Below are 17,876 nucleotides of genomic sequence, written 5' to 3' on the forward strand. Positions count from 1 at the left end.
GTGTTAATGTTTTACCGTGTTTCTCTCTACAGAAATGTCGCTTAACTTGTTAATTTACACTCCATTTTTACAGTGTGATGCCTGTTGCTGTTGATTTCCTACACCCTTTTTCCTGTCCTCCTCCTCCTTTATCTTCTCTGTCCTTCGCTTTGTGCTGTGATTGCAGTTCTGTAATATATGTGTGGTTGAATTGTTTTTTTTGTTTTTTTCTGCAATGGCATTGTTCTGCCTGCTGCCATGCATGTCATGCCATAAACTGTTTCTTGTCCTCCTGGCAATGGACTGTCCCTGCATCCTTCCCATCACTCACTAGCACTCAAACTCTTTTTCTTTCTCTCACTTCTTTCTAATTTTCTCTCTCCACTCGGCACCACAACCACCTCACTTGCATACACGCTTCTGTCTGTACCCAGTAGCCGACGCAATTAACCAATCAAACGGTCCAACCACTTCACCAGTTAACCGGTCTCTCCTTTGTATTGACCCCTAACAAAAGAGCAACTGCCAGTTGCTGCAGTCTCATTAGATTTCTCACGAACCTGTCCCTTTTCTTACGAGCTATGTGTTTATTGTTTGAAGAAGCGCTGTAAACCTGGCGGTGTTAAAGCTGAATGAGCAGGGCCTGCTGGACAAGCTGAAAAATAAATGGTGGTACGACAAGGGAGAGTGCGGCAGCGGGGGAGGGGACTCGAAGGTCAGCCTCAATCTCACCCAAACAACCATTTCCTAGCTACGAGTAATCGGCAAGGCTGTGACCTATGACCCCCGGCAACAGTACCGTGACCTTCAGGGGTGGACACGAGCAAACTGAGCCTAATGACCCGAGGACATTAGCACCACTGCAATGGCTGCAGTTACTGTCAGCACTGCTAATGTAAGGTTTTTGGAGCTTACGGAATAAGGCCAAATATAATCAGATGTAACCCTTTACTTGGCTAATGGAGGAAAGGAAGCAGAGGAGGAGAGGAATAAAGGCTCGGGTGGGTGGATGTTTGGAGCGAGGTCAGGGTCACTTATTAGGATGGTTAGGTTCTTGCGAACCTGCTTCGTGGGTTTGTTTGTGTGGTAAAACAAACAGCTTGTTCTAGGTAGAATAGGCTAGGCTCTCGCTGACCCTCCTCTGATCTGTAACATCAGATCATAACAAAGTGTAGTGTTATTTGTGTATACCGGGGCTCCAGGATTTAATAGCTATCAACAGAAAGAAAAAAGAGAGATGTATGGGGATCTAATAGACAGTGCAAACAAGACCAAAACTGCTCTGGAAAATAGATGTCTATATTTTCTAAAGCACAGAGGATTGGATGAGCCTACTTGATATTATTATTATATTTAAGGGATAGTTCACCCAAAAATGAAAATTAATTTCCTGTGACTTACTTCCTTTCTTTGGTACATAAAAGATATTTCTTTGTACATACAGTGGTCAGTGTCACCAAAACATTTTGGTTACCAACATTTTTCAAAATATCTTCTTTTGTGTTCTGCAGAAGAAAGAAAGTCATACAGGTTTGGAATGTCATGAGGGAGAGTAAGTGATGACAGAATTTTCATTTCTAGGTAAATTATCCTAGATTTGGAGCAGTAGTTTAGCGTAGTTAGTAGCGTAGCTTACATGTTTAGGTTGGAGTTTACAATACCCTCTAAAAGTCTGGTAATGCCCTAGGCAAAGGGGCGTTTTGGATAATATCAACATAAATATTAGCATTTTTTGTGTAAATGCATTCAAATAACTTTCAGTTATCATTGAAGACCAGCAATTATGAATTTGTTCTTGATTACATATTAATGGCAATGCAAGCCACAGTCAGCTGTGATGCCTAATTACTGGATAAACTTAACTCAAGTTTCTTTTTTGCAGATTATTGGGTCAGCATGCCTTCATAGCTTTACCAATTGATTGCCTATTAAGGTTAGTACACAACAGACCAATTAGAACACAGTTTAGAGATTTTAAAAATAGCTGTAGTTTTTTGTGTTCTAAAATATTTTCTTTTAGTTAATAATATATCTTTTTTTCAGTTTGTGTTGTACCTTATCAATGCAAAGTCTTCACAAATGACAACTATATATGCTGATATTGTCCAAATCACTATGCCTATGGTGTTTCCAAACATCCGGAGGGTACTATACAGTGCATCCGGAAAGTATTCACAACGCTTAACTTTTTCCACATTTTGTTATGTCACAGCCTTATTCCAAAATGGATTCAATTCATATTTTTTTTCCTCAATTCTACAAACAATACCCCATAATGACAATGTGAAAGAAGTTTGTTTGAATTCTTTCCAAATTATATTTAAAAAAAATCACATGTACATAAGTATTCACAGCCTTTGCTCGATACTTTTTTGAAGCACCTTTGGCACCAATTACAGCCTAAAGTCTTTTTGAGTATGATGCTACAAGCTTGGCACACCTATTTTTAGGCAGTTTCTTCCATTCTTCTTTGCAGAACCTCACAAGCTCCATCAGGTTGGATGGGGAGCGTCAGTGCACAGTCATTTCCAAATCTCTCCAGGGATGTTCATTCTAGTTCAAGTCTGGGCTCTGGCTGGGCAACTCAAGGACATTCACAGAGTTGTCCCGTAGCCATTCCTTTGTTATCTTGGCTGTGTGCTTAAGGTTGTTGTCCTGTTGGAAGATGAACCTTCGCCCCAGTCTGAGGTCCAGAGCGCTCTGGAGCAGGTTTTCATCAAGGATGTCTGTACATTGCGGCATTCATCTTTCCCTAGATCCTGACTAGTCTCCCAGTTCCTACCGCTGAAAAACATCCCCACAGCATGATGCTGCCACCACCATGCTTCACTGTAGGGATGGTATTGGCCAGGTGATGAGCAGTGCCTGGTTTCCTCCGGACATGACGTTTGACATTCAGGCCAAAAAGTTCAATCTTTGTTTCATCAGACCAGATAATTTTGTTTCTCGTGGTCTGAGAGTCCTTCAGGTGCCTTTTGGCAAACTCCAGGCGGTCTTTTATTGAGGAGTGGCCATTCCGTCTGGCCACTCTACCATCCAGACCTGATTGGTGGAGTTCTGCAGAGATGGTTGTTCTTCTGGAAGGTTCTGTTCTCTCTACAGAGAAACCCTGGAGCTCTGTCAGAGTAACCATCAGGTTCTTGGTCACCTTCCTGACTAAGGCCCTTCTCCCCCGATCACTCAATTTGGCTGGGCGGCCAGCTCTAGGAAGAGTCCTGGTGGTCCCAAACTTCTTACAGGACTTTTTTCTGTACCCTTCCCCAGATCTGTGCCTCGATACAATCCTGTCTCGGAGGTCTACAGACAATTCCTTGGACTTCATGGTTTGGTTTGTGCTCTGACATGCACTGTTAACTGTGGGACCTTATATAGACAGGGGTGTGCCTTTCCAAATCATGTCCAATCACCTGAATTTACCACAGGTGTACTCCAATCAAGTTGTAGAAACATCTCAAGGATGATCAGTGTAACCAGGATGCACCTGAGCTCAATTTTGAGTGTCATGGCAAAGGCTGTGAATACTTATGTACATGTGAATTATTTTATTATTTTATTTATTTATTTATTTATTTATTATAAATTTGCAAAGATTTCAAACAAACTTCTTTCACATTGTCATTGTGGGGTATTGTTTGTAGAATTGAGGGGGGAAATATATTGTATCTATTTTAGATTAAGGTTGTAACATAACAAAATGTGGAAAAAGTGAAGAGCTGTGAATACTTTCCGGATGCACTGTATGTTGAGTATCTGTTTGTTAGTGTGTCAAATTGCTGGTAGTGACAAAAGAGAAGTGCGAAGACTTTGGTATCTTCACATCTTATTTTTTGAAAAGATGCCATCTTTGGTCTTTGACCAACTCCATGCTACAAGTATGCAAATCCTTTTGGAGCCGCCAGCTCTCTCAGATTATTCCTTGAATTGGCGTGTAACCCATGAAAAGCCGTAGCTCCCTTGTTGGTGGGATTAAAGAGAAATATAAGACCACTGGGACAGACAGTCCTGAAGGGACTAAAACATCAGAGGAAAACGTGAGAATTCTAATTAAACATTCCTATAAATCAATGGTGGAGAAAGATCTGGTGCCGTATTGTAGACTCACAAAACGCACATTTTCATCTGCATATGAATGCACAGAAAACCACAGACAAGCACAAATGCATTATATTCACACACACACTTTTAAATGAATTTATGGCCACTTTTCTTTAGCTCCTGTGCCTGCAGAATTGTCACCCTATGTTCAGCCTATCATGAGGGCAAGGCAGCCCCACTCTGTCCTGATTGGTCTTCAAATGTGAGTTCACTGCAGTAATTGGCTCTCTCTCATGAGTGGCGCCTGAGCTCTAAACTCTGAGAGCAAGATGGCCGCCTAGTCCGTGCATTGATAAGCTGAGCATGCTGGGTGGAGGGTGTCTAGTCTGTTATGACATCACAACTGCATGTTTCTCATTTATTGACCTGAGTCTGATCCAAAATGCATGAATGGAGTAATTCAGCAAACCCAGCAAGTATGTTATACTATTAGCACACATAGCAAAATTAAAAATAGCCAATACACTGCAAATATACAGAAAACTCCAACACATACGGCATAAAGCTTTACAGAGCAAACATACAGTACAGCAACAGCAATGAAAATCCACGCCAATACAGTAGTATGTGTTCATAAAGGTTTTCACACATGGATTACATGGATTAATCCAGTTGTTTTTAGCTGTTGGCGATTTGACACTTCTTTGAAGCTCATCATAGAGTCATGTGTGCTCAAACCTGTGTATGCTGAAAACAGGATTCGACCATGGCCACTTGATTCTGACGAGAGCACCCTGTTGAAGTACAGTAGGAACAATATTTAGTCATTCATTAATAATTAATATCAAATTTGGAATAAGGAGAAATATTGGAGAAACCATATTTGTAAAGTGCTGTTGCATGAATAAAAGTGTGTATTTTCAATTATAATATAAGTAAACATCCAGTAAATACGAGTTGAATATACTCAAGCATTAGGTCCATCTCTCCATAAACAGATCTCATTCTTTCAAGGTATTATTCGTTGGGTGTCAAACCATTCGAGGTCCGAAGCTGGCTTGTGTTATGGTGGTAAGTATGGTATATTTGCTTTGCTGGATTACAACTCTCATCATTTAGCAGAAGGAAAATAAACTGAGTTTCCCAGCAGTCCTGCTGATGACATACTAACATCTTACAAACTGAAATGCCCAGAAGGAATAGTAACATCCTCGTTTCTGTTATTTTGTCTGCTTTAATTTAAACAAATATGTTTTTTACAAAACAAATTTGCTATAGGATGCGTTATGCGAGTATCTACAAATGCCCCGCTAATATTAAGATTCTGTTTATTGTTTATGTGATGACTTTTTCATAAGGGCTTGGTGTTTTCATTTGTAAGATGTTTGGCTTCAGCCCTCACCCACCACAGACCGGTTCCCCTTCTGACTGCTGGGTCCCGTTTATCTGTTAGTCAAGTAAGGGTTTTTGCTCCCGATGGATCCGGCTTGCTGAATACTGGGTTAGAAAAGCTGCATTCACACCACAATTACAATAACCAAACTCATCTGCCCAATGCTCTTTGTAATTATGCTCTGTTTGGCTGTGTTACCATGGTTACTCTCTCTGCCTCTGTTGGAACAGTGAGTGCCGATTACTCAAAGCGATAACAGTAGGTAGCACTGCCAGGTCAAAGGTCGAAGGTAACACTGAGGCTAGCCCTGCCTGCTTTCCCTCTCTCTCTCTCCATCTCTCCCTCTCTTATTCTTTCGCTGTCTGCGATATCAACAGCACAAGGCCAGGTGTCCTACAGTATCGCTTTGGTTAACAGATATTCGGTAGGTTTAAGTTTTAATAACATAAAATAACATAATGGTGCCATGTTATTTATGTTATTTCCCCTCGTGAAGAACTCCTGTAAACCTTGCAGTGTTGAAACTCAGTGAACAAGGCATCTTAGACAAGCTGAAAAACAAGTGGTGGTACGATAAGGGTGAATGTGGGACCAAAGACTCTGGGAGTAAGGTTAGTCTGCTCACTCATTTACCAACAAACATATTCATAATCTACAAACATCATAACAAGCCTTACTGGTTTTAATGGATTTAGTGGATTCGGCTCCAGCTGGATTCACTTCGTTTTGGCCCCTTCTTTTGAAAGCATCTTTACATGTGTAGCGTTTGTGCATCATGCAGCAAAAATCTAAAACTTCAGCGTTAATCAGACGACACAACAGACACACACAGAAGGAGATATGGCATATTAAGAAAGCTCTTACGAGTGGATGGAATTCATTACCTTAATGATGTATTAACTAAGTTTTACATAAAAGCATTTAGTAGTAAGCATTCATAACAGTGATTTAGTAATTAAGTATTTCATTAGATGTCCTCTTCTGCTGCTGTGACATGGCCTCATTCTCAATATTGTTTACTGATTTGTTTATAAATTGTTTCCAGGCAACATTCATAGATCAGAATGAAAATTTTAAAGAAGCATAGTCACTCAAGAAGTATTTCTAATTGGCCAGATGTTGGGAGTAAGTAGGAGTCTGAATGCTATATAGTATGTGTAGATGAATGCATACTGTTTAAGTGAATGTATATACCTGGGACATTTCTTTTAAATTGTATTTCCAGTCCTGATTGAGTTTGTGGAACTGCACAGCGCCCCCTGTATTAGCCAGAGGCATCGGTTTAATAGAGACCATGTGCAGGAGCGCGTGTTTGCCTGGAGACTCTAGTCGCAATTGTTTTATCACAATTCTCAATGTAATCCAGTCTGATAAGACAGTTAATTAACTCTGAAAACATGTCCCATGTGCATAAGCACTGCAGATATGTTACGAGGCTATACCACCGACTATATGGGCCTGTAACCATGGCAACCGTATTCAGGGAAAACAGGTCTCTAGCTTTGCATTCAAGGCCGTAATGCTACACTCCCAGTCCTCTGTTGCTATGGTGCCCTTTCACGGGCTTCTAGTGAAGACAGAACATGTTTGTTTGGTAGACAGTCAGGCTGGTGGTCACAGCAGCAGAACCGAGTCCTGTTGAGGCTTGTCTGTGTTTTGAGGTGTGGCGTTGGTCGCATGCAGGTGTCTGTTAATGAGTTTTGAAGGCTGTGAAGCTTGCAGAAGTAGTTCAGAGAGGGGAATTGCCATAGTAACATCAATATTCTTCCCCCCTCCTTCTCCTCTTCCTTACTTCCTCTGTTAAGATGGCAGACCGAAGAAGCCAGAGGATCCGACTGTAGCTCTCTGGTGGCAGCTTATTTGTCATGTTTCTGTACTGACTCAACTTCACCTCTAGAGGGGGCAACAGGCTCAGAGCTGGCTCTTCGCGCGCGCGCGTGTGCGTGTGTGTGTGCGTGTGTGTGTGTGTGTGTGTGTGTGTGTGTGTGTGTGTGTGCATTCTATATTCGAGGGCAGTGATTCACTGTCTCTGGCCAGTAGAGTGAAGGTATGAGAGGGAATAACTTCTTCCTCTCTTGAGCTGCCTGAGCTTTTAATCCATTAACCTTTGACCTCTGGGCACACCTCGTAATGATTTGATGCCCTTTCGAATACCGCCCTCAAGTACCCCTTTTTATTTAGCTCATCTTCTCTCCCTCCAAGCAAGTTGCGTATGGTATGTGTGTAATAGGGCTTGCACGGCTACTCGTTTTTACTAGGCGAATAGTAGTCCGCGAATCACTGTTTACCTTATTTGTATGACTCAACATCAGCAGTCTTTGCTGTTTCCGGCAAGTCTAATTCTGCATTAATGCAGGGTTTGCGAGTGCAGAAAAAGTCTGCACAGCTGAAATCAGGTGAGAAATTGCCATTTCCAGATTAATTTTACAAATGTCTTAATCGCTTATGTTTTTAGTCTGCCTTTGAGTGCCACTTAATTTCACTCAGTTTCAGAATGCTTTGCAATAAATTTGGCTAGTATTTGAACTCAAAATGAACCATCTTCTATGGCTGCACTTATATAACGTTCGCATATTACGTGCTTTGTGAAAATAAACCACTTGTTGATTTGAATAATTTCCAGATTACTTTAGGTTTTTTTTTGTTGCAGCAATGCCATAGAAGAACCATTGTGGGCTCCCCAAAGAAGCTCTCACTGAAAAATTCTAAAATAACCATTTTTATATTAGTGTGAAGATTATTTTAATAATTTGTAAAAAAAATAAGTTTATTATATTATTAATATTATCTCAAGCTAACTAGCTGAAGATGTTACTGTAGACACAGTACTTGCTTGAAAATAAATTCCAGCACAGCTCTACAACAAACATAATGAAATGACCCTTCACAATAGATAATGCTTTAAAATTAACCCTGTTTGAGAGCTTCATATAGCAATTTATCTGTTCAATAAAAAACTTTCTCGATCGCTGTGACAACTAACCTATGCCACTCTCACATGCGTCAAAGTAGCCGGATTTGACAAAACCCCACAGAATAGAGTGACATAAGTGTGCAATTTCATGCAAAAAACATACCGCTCTGAATGTTTATAATATAAACAATTAAAACAGGCTTACCATAGTGAATCAGGCTAAGACAAAACAATGTTTTGGGAGAAGGATTGGTGGTGTATTTCACAAAAAAGTTACATAGTGCTATTGCCATATTACTTTATTCTTAAACATAGGAGATAAATAATGACAGCACATTTATAGTATCTGCAACAACAACAAAAAAACATTCTTTTTTTAATTTAGTTACGTGCGGCTGGGTTTTATTCAGGCTGTAAGTGCATTAAGTGAGAAGAGAGCTAAACAAAATACAGTACAAAAATCATGGTTTGCTAAAATACCATGTACCAGCAAGTGCATGCATTAACTATCAGATATGGCCTGTCACAATAACTACTTTTTGTTTTGCGATATATCGTCACAGAAATAATTGCAATAAACAATATTATTGTCATTTTAAGACTTTTATGCCACTGAATATATAATCCTAATATAACGGTATAATAATGCAAGTAGACCTGCACACATTCAAATGACAACCTTTTAATTCTTTAGATCATGAAAATTAAGGGTAAAAATATACATTATCCTAAATAAAAAAAATTAATTAATAGTAAATAAACAGTTTCCCTTGTGAAATGGCTTTAACACTCGTCATTCTGCGTTGACATTTATGTGCACAGGGGATTGCGGCTTTGAAATCGAGTCCATTTGGGCTTATTCTTCCAAACTGTCAGTAGTTGTCAGGAAATCACTATAAGCCTCAAATGGCGCCTTTTTTCACCTGTCGATAAGTGTTCTGTGTATGAAGGAACTGCCCGAGAACCACTTTTACCTCCGTCACGGAAAACATACAAGATGACAGCACAATCGAGTAAAATGTTGGTGACATTCATTATTATGTAAACATAATGGGCGATATATTGCATCACAAAAAATTATTGAGGTCATGTACATATATTGTGCGATATATCGATATATTGATTATTGCGACAGGCCTACATAGTGCACCTTTAAATAATTTCCAGATAAATGATTCTCCTGCCGTCCAGTATATATAGAGTTGGCGCAGTCAATGTCAAGTTGACACAGACCCAATGAGTTGACAAGTCGTGCAACCCCTGAGAGCGAAAGTGTGGATACGCTGATGTGTGTGAGTGCGAATGAGTGCATGCTGCTGGGTTGTGAAAGATTGCATGCGTATGTTTAGGGCCCTTTATTGTATAGTAGTTTGGTGTGCATCCAAGTATACTACTTTTGTACTAACTGTGTCTCCCCCCTACAGGATAAGACCAGCGCGCTGAGTCTCAGTAACGTGGCCGGTGTGTTCTATATCCTGGTGGGGGGTCTGGGTCTGGCTATGACTGTGGCTCTGGTGGAGTTCTGCTATAAGTCACACCAGGAGACCAAACGCCTCAAACTTGCCAAAAATGCCCAGAACTTCAAACCAGCTCCTCCGTCCACTGCACAGAGTTTCACCACATACAGAGAGGGCTATAACGTCTACGGAACAGAGAGCGTCAAAATATAATGGTTCGTCTAAGGCTGTTTTCTGTGTATGTTTTGAATGTTTGTTAGTGAGACCATTTCTTAAAAAAGATATTAATGATGGGAGGTCTACACAGAGTTGGTGTTCAGTTCTCAGGTAAGTAAAGTTTTCCATTGTGTTAAAGCTGCTGTTAGCTATTTTCTTTAGAGTAGCACTTTTAAACGGTCCCTGCTGTCTGACAGTTATTACTAAAGGGTTGTTCTGAGTAATCACACGTGGCACTGTAAACATAAAAACAGAAGAATCTGAGCGTGGCTAGGTCATGTTAGCCCAGTCAGTTGGGGCATGTTATTTTGTAATGAATTACACTAGTGCTCAAAAGTTTGGGGTCGGTAAGATTTTTAATCTTTAAAGGAGAAGTCTTATACTCTAAAGAAATCAGCAAAACTTAGACTTCTTTGATAGTCTTTTATACACACCATGGCTGTTTTACTGCATCTCAAAAAATGCAGTAAAAAAGCAATATTTTGTAACATTATTACAATTTAAAATAAATGTTATCTATTTTTATATGTTGTAAAATGTTATATATTCATGTTATGGTCATTGCTCCAGTCATCAGTCACATGATCCTTCAGAAATCATTGTAATAAGCAATTCTCAAGAAACATTTCTTATATTATCACTTATCAGTGATGCTTAATATTTTCTAGAAGCTGTGATAATTTTTTTTCAGGATTCCTTGATGAGTAGAAAGTTCAAAAGAACAGCATTTATTTGAAATGGAAATATTTTGTAACATTATAAATGTCTTTTTTGCCATAAAGATTTTAAATCTTACATAATTTTTTTTTTTTTTTTTAAATGACTGACCGTAAACTTTTGAACGATAATGTATAATCCTTACATTAATTTTATTTTATTTTTTTAAATGACTGACCTTAAACTTCTGAACGATCATGTATGTATAACGAATTTATATGAAAAAGTAACCCGTATATATGGATATTTAAACGATAGTGTTTATGAAATAGTTACTTATATGAAAAAGTAACCCTATAATATATATACAGTATGTGTGTGTGTATGTATATATATATATATGGATATAGTTTATATAATTTAAAGAGGTGGTAAAACACATTGTTTTGAAGGCTTGATTGTGTTTGTGGGGTGCACTGTAACATGTGTTAATGCTTCGTTTAAAAAAAAAAAATCATTATTCTTCATATATTTGACATTTATTCTGCACTGCTCTGTCCCTCCTTGTAAAACGGTCTGATGCTTTCCGGGTTGTATGAAGCCAGTCCCTCAAAAATACGCAATGGGCTCAGATTGGTTAGCTGGCCCAGTGTGTTGTGATTCGCTAACCGCAGTGTACGTTTGTCGGAAACGTCACGCCCCTTACCTTACCGGAAGACTGTGCTTTGGTCAGTTTTAGAAACGATGGCGTCAATAAAACCATACCAATCTGAGCCCGAATCAGACCCAGAACATTTTAGTGAAGATGATCGAGCAGAACCTGTTCAGTCCTAATGAGTAAAGACTGCGGATCTATAGTGATCGCTACTGAATGGCACTGTTACTTTTGTATTTTTAGAACGATTATAGCCAAATATCTGTCGCAAGAACTATTAACCCAAAACACTAAACACTGGCTTTACTATAGTAGCCAAATCACACACAGAACCATGTTTAGCATGCCTGTAGATAAATAATACATAAAAGCTCTAATCAAAGAATAATTTACACTAATGCCAAGTTCGCTGTTGACATTTTAACGTTAGTGTTTGTAATGTTAGGTGTTCGTCGGATAACGTTAAGTATGGATGAGCATTTAACAGACTGGTTTGCAGAACAGCGTTGTCATCTGTTTACTTCCTTGCTACAACCTATTACAGGAAAACACATCGATGAAAAATAAATCAGACTTACAGGTTGTGGCCCGTAAACAGCTTCTGTTTGTAAATCCAGCTTTCATGTCAAGCCGTTGTGCATATCCTGCATTGAACTCGCGAACATTGTGAAAGTTTTCCTCCGTGAAATGTGCTGCGGGAGGGAGCCCCGCGCGTGTCGTGCATTCACACACTGGCAGTGTTTGTCTTATGCAGCTGACGTTGTGCAAATCCGGTGTTGAACTCGCGAACATTGTGAAAGTTTCCCTCCGTGAGATGTGCTGCGGGAGCCCCGCACGTGCCTGTTCCCTTCTGTCTCATACACACGTGCATATAACATGTTGTATGTTAAACGCTCTGCAACGCACCCCTGTCCCTATGAAGGCTGAACAAAGCAAGTACCCCAGACCTGCAATCCGGATGAATATAACAGCGTTTCCTCTGCATTGCGGCAACAACACTCCAGCCTACTATACCACAACAGCGCCGCGATACAAAATGGCCTCACCCCCCCCTATTTAATATTCTCGGAGGAGGGGTTTATGTAAATATTGAGCCTGGTGATGTCACCAACCCTGGAGGAATGTGTGTAGTCGCCTACTGGCCGTTTGCTGTAGTTCTTAGAAATGGATTTCTTTAAAAGCAAATATCTCCCTTTGCTTTAAACTTTGAACGTTGTAACTTTGCAGATGTTGTTTATGCTAAAGCAGCAACATTACACGCTAGCTTAAGTTAGAATAGTGAAATCGTGGTTTACCACCCCTTTAAGATATCTGTAACTGCAAGTTACTGCCAATCATAAAACTTGAAGTTGCATTGAAGTCACATCGGAGGTGCTCTCTACCTCAATGCTTAGTGCAGTCACATTTACCATTGTTCAGAGAATTTTCAGCTGCAATCCATGCAATTCGGAATGTTGAATGAGATATTCGAACGAATATATAATATATTTCCCCATGCAGATTTTGCATGGGGTTCAAGTTGGTCAAGAGAATTTGCTTGAAAGCTGCTTAGTTTGAAAGTGACTTCTCTGTGAGCTGTGCTTCATACAATATAAACAACGGGCCTTTTGCCCATAAAATTTAGCTGAAATTTCACTAATGTTACCGCACGTGTAGTCTGGTGGTACTTACAGCAGCTTTAAGTTGGTGCCATGAATCAGAGGCTCCATCTCTTCAAGCTTTCTGCATTTAGTTCAGTGCTTTTGGTGTCTGTGAACTGTGTTATTGTCAAAAGAGTGTATCTTTCTGAAAGTCTCAAATGGGTTGGGCTGCTGTCTTTTCTTATTCTCAGATTGGAAGCCTGTCCCTTGCTGATCATGTCGTATGCGGCATGGGATAGACTCTCCGTCTCTTTGAGTCGACTGTGATTCCCTTTAGAAAGCGGACACGCACCCAACCAAAACCCATCTCACCGGAACATTTCTCTTCTCGGCTCTGACCACAACCTGAACCAATAATCACGCGACAGACTATCGGATGGACCAAACACCCGACCACCCTCTCTCAGTGCCTTACTGAACCAGTGACAAAACAACAAAACATGCAGGCCATCTCACCAAAGTCCTGCTGGGTGCTGGGTAGCATGTTCTTATTATGAGAGGGAAAGACGGTGAAGGAGGGAGGAAGAGATAAACACACACACACACCCTAGAGAGGTTTGATTTGGTTGATCTCATGATTAGTGATGACAGTGTTTAATGAGTGACAGTCAGCTTGTCTCCATGACAACCCGCACCAAAAGCAAACAAACAATTTATGCAAATTGTAGGAAATATTTTTGAAGGATTCTGCTCATTAATTTGTAAAAAAAAAAATTTGTGCTGTGATTTTGTGTCCTCGTCAACATAATTGTTATGAATAATGTAAATATTTGCAGATAGATTATGGCATCGGAGAACTAATGTCAATATTGTTTTCCTTTTACAGTTTACAGTTTATTTAGATTTTTATTTCATAGCGTATTAACTTTAGCGAGAGTGAATTTTTGTGTGTATGTATGTGTGTGTGTGAGAGAGAGAAACCCTAACAAGGGTGGAAGTTTCTGAATTGTTATTGCCACATTACTTTATTCTTAAACATAGGAGATAAATAATGACAGCACATTTATAGTATCTGCAACAACAACAAAAAAACATATTCTTCAATATCATAGATCAGTTCTTTAAGTCAAGCTTAGGAAACAACGGCAAAATGTTTAATAGTTTGTAATAATTTCTTTTGTTTTAAAATACGATTGTCACTGAGGTATGATATCTGTTAAACTGATTTTAAAAAAAGAAAACACGTGAATCTTTGATTTTATAAAGCCACTCTGTTTAAATTCTTAACATTTGTTTAGATGGCAAAATGCATATTTATTTTGAAGATTTTATATACCTGACTTGTGTATAATTTCTAAGTGAACTTGCATGTACAGTAAGGATGAAAACTGCTTTGCCCTTAATAAAGCCTCCCTTGACATGCCCCTCTCCCCATATCCTCCTCCACCACCTCCATTCCTGGTCACTAACAATAATAATAAAAAAAAAAGAAAGAATAGAAAATTACGAAATGGTCGAAATACATCCCGATGAAAACAATAGTTTGTCCCTCTGCATGACTGCATCCAACTCTTAAACATTTAAGTATATTTTGTAAATAAAGACAGATTTAAGACACATTTCTACTGACTAATGTGTGATTTCAGCTTCAGAACCTATGAACTTGTGTATATGTATTATCTCAAACATTCTTTTTTTGTCATTGACGCTTAATTCTCCAAGGAATTACAGTTTAGACTTATCTTATGGTTGTCTGCACATTAAGCTGATATAGGAGAAAGTATTGTAACATTGAAAAACCCCTTTAAGTCCTCTTAATTTTGTCATTGTTTTATCAGGGCCGGACAGCTTCCCGCTGCTGATGTTCCACTAAAGCACAAAAAGACCACAGATCATGTCAGAAACTTTGCGTTCTAGATTGCTGAAAAATGAAGAGGTGATCTTATTTATAATAACTCACTTACAAATAACCCTCATCACTGTTGCAATACATGCCACCTGCTGAGCAAATAAACGCCTGCTGTGCATGCAAATGTAGTACATGCTGCACAGCAGCAGCTGACAGTTATACAGGTTTGTGTAACAAGAGATTAATGGAAATGTGCTTTACTGCAACTGTTTTTAGAGCTTTATAACCAGTGTAGGTCCGATTCATTCCTCAGAAGGTTTAGCCTATTATGAAGGCTGGTGTGGCTTAGTGGCAAAAGCCTAGGGCTGATCACCAGAGGGTTGCTGGGTCGAATAGTATAGGCCTTCAGGAAGATTGTCTGAAGAATAAGGAGTGGATAAACATGTTTGCTAAATTACTACTTTTTTTACCTTAAGAGTAGCCTAAATGTAGGTGTTTCTACTAACACGTTAAAAAGACACGGTGTCTCTCTTTTATTATTTTCTTATAGAATGTTCTGTATTTATTCTCGCTGCAGCAGCTCTGCAAACTGATCTTACGATTTTTATTCAGATAATAAATGTTGATGCACCCGCCGCCACACCCCACCAATGCCATTACGCCCTCGTTTCCCCATGACTCAGTGGTGTTTTAATTTATAATCTGCATGGCTGGTTTGGATGAGACGAGCTTTTGCTGCCTATATCCGCCTTATGTACTTATTTATTTATTTTGTTTCGCTGCCGGTTTGTAAGATCGCTCGTGTCCCTTCGGTTGCCTGGCAACGCGCGTGGCAGTGGGCGCTCCTGACCTTGCGTCCGCGACCGCGCAAAGCGCGCGCGCTTAAAATAGACCCGGGGAGATTGACGTTAATTGAAAATAAGAAAAACGCAAGAAGAGGCGAGCTCCGTTCACACGGCTCGACGAGGGGAAAGGGGGCATGTTGAATGGTGGGAACGATGAGATATGAGATTATTACAGTGCACGCTCGGATGCGATACCGGCTGAGCGACTCGGCAGGTGAGCCCAAAATTTTCTTATTTATGGCTGATCTGATGCGCGCCGTCGGTTCTCAATATCAGGCAGCGGTGAGAACCAACGGCCCCGAGTAATAAAAGCAATTTTCCGATGCTGGTGAATAAAAAAATATGGGTAACGTTAGCTAGTTATGGGGGAAAAAACCGTGAATTGAATTGTGTATGTGGAACGCGTTTTGATTGAACAATGAACGATGGTCTAATGAATGCGCCGCATTGCTTGTGGTTACGATAAAAGGATGCGGGTTTTGTAAAATACATATTTTCTTTTTCTTTATTTCATTTGATTTGATATGATTTTAACGGAATTTTCATTCTCTCATCTGCAGCATGAAAGCTCGCAATTCGCAATAGCAAGAGGGTGAGCAGAGAGAGAGAGAGAGAGAGAGAGGGAGGAATTGATAGAGAGAGGGAGAGAATTATCATTCGAATAACCTCAAAGCCATGTTTTGCTGCATCTGGGCTGTGAATCTCGTTAATCATAATCATTATGGTCGTAAACAGTCGGCTTTGTAGTTCTACTCGTTGTCAGACTACATAAACTTATTCGCATCTGTTTGAAAACACCTCTGCCAGCACCGTTATTTAGCTGTTCCACAGGCCTGTCTGCGCGAGGGACACTCGGGGGTCGAGTCGTTCTCCGCGTGCATGCTCAATACCCGCTGATATATTAATCACGGGCGGCGCGTGACGCTGCGCGCGTGTGAATTAAAGCTGCAGTTCGTCACCTGTTGGAAAGGTAACGGCAGCTCACGCGGGGGTGCCAGTCAGAAACCAGTGTCGCGACCGTCCGTGTGGATGAATCCAGGAAGCTAACCCGTACCGAGTCCAAGTTGTCATAGTGATTTTACCATCTGTTGGCTCGGTTTGCTTAAAGCTTTCCCAGCGCGCGCACGTGTGTGCGCGTACGTGTCCAAAGGCGTTATGTTGTAGGTTTACGATACAAAACACTGGCATTAGCCGATTCGAGGGAAGGGTCGTGACACCACAGGTACATTTTCACGAGCAACTTGTTATCAGATGTGCAGTGAATACTGAATCGCTGGAGTTTTTTTTATAATGAAATGCACCCGCATAGTTTATTATCCGGGCGCCATCCCGCCACTGCACCGTTCAGTCGGAGCTACGGAGGAGGAGGAGGAGGAGGAGGAGGAGGAGGAGGAGGAGGAGGAGGGACAAGACTATTGGTATTCATCTCTCGTATGGTAGTCTCTTTCACCGTCCCCGCCGTGAGTCCGGGGAACACACACATACACATACTCACCCCATTCCTAATGAATGCAGAAAATAAGCAGTTTACCCTGTTTCATTAAACCGGCAATAGCACCATTTCATGTAAACAGAGCTGAATTCTTCAGTTAAATGAAAGCAGACTTTATCGTTTCATTTCTCGCACAGTTATGTGGGTTAAGTATCAAGGACCCCAATTTTAAAACACATCACTGTACAGCTGACCTGATTCAGGCGCGCGCCGTCCTCCCTTGTCCGCTTAGCTATTGGAAAATGGGCACTGGAATAAACAGACTCCCAGTATTCTCTCGATGGGCCCACACGATTCAGATTAACTGACCCATATTACAGTGGTGGAGGAACCCAGAGCTAAAAAAAAATTTAAACGTAAAAGTATTTACAGAAAAGCGTTTGTTTATACGCTGATCCAGGTAGAGAATCTCATCAGCACCATGGACAGCGACACGAGTGAACTAACATTCAAAGATCCATAAAAGAAGCCCGTGGGTGAGGGCTGGATGGCTTTCGCGCATGGTTTACTAATTTCAACATTTTAAAAGATAGAAATATTAGTTAGTTTAGATTTATTTATAAGGCCTATATATTATAAACTATAATTTAGCAGAAGTCAAATAATTGAAGTAATCAGTCACATTATTTTAAGTTGACACACTCGTAGATTAGGCTAAGTTAACAAAACTTAATTTTTTATTTTGTATTACACAAACAAGATCATTGTAATTTAAATATCGACTAAGCTAACTCACTCAGTTTGACTAAACATCATGTTAACTGAGTAAGTGGTAATGAAACAAGCATGGAGACTATTCATATA

At 40.1% G+C, this 17,876-nt stretch overlaps 1 protein-coding gene across 4 annotated transcripts in view; it reads left to right on the top strand.

The window, feature by feature from the left end:
- The window catches only part of gria3a (glutamate receptor, ionotropic, AMPA 3a), a 58,163-nt gene extending 43,655 nt beyond the window's left edge, over positions 1 to 14,508 (top strand). For 2 of the 4 annotated variants that reach the window (XM_079813891.1, XM_079813892.1), the window contains 3 exons: positions 5,904 to 6,018; positions 9,746 to 9,993; positions 13,138 to 14,508. In XM_079813891.1, the coding sequence (XP_079670017.1) occupies positions 5,904 to 6,018; positions 9,746 to 9,991 (361 nt within the window). In that variant the 3' untranslated portion in view covers positions 9,992 to 9,993; positions 13,138 to 14,508. Of the gene's footprint in view, positions 1 to 579; positions 695 to 5,903; positions 6,019 to 9,745; positions 9,994 to 13,137 lie in introns of all 4 variants that reach the window. The other 2 variants (XM_079813890.1, XR_013816279.1) reach the window with 2 other exon arrangements.
- Positions 14,509 to 17,876: the final 3,368 nt, after the last annotated feature.

This window comes from Gobio gobio (genome assembly GCF_949357685.1).
Source record: "Gobio gobio genome assembly, chromosome: 4".
Classification (NCBI taxonomy): Eukaryota; Metazoa; Chordata; class Actinopteri; order Cypriniformes; family Gobionidae; genus Gobio; species Gobio gobio.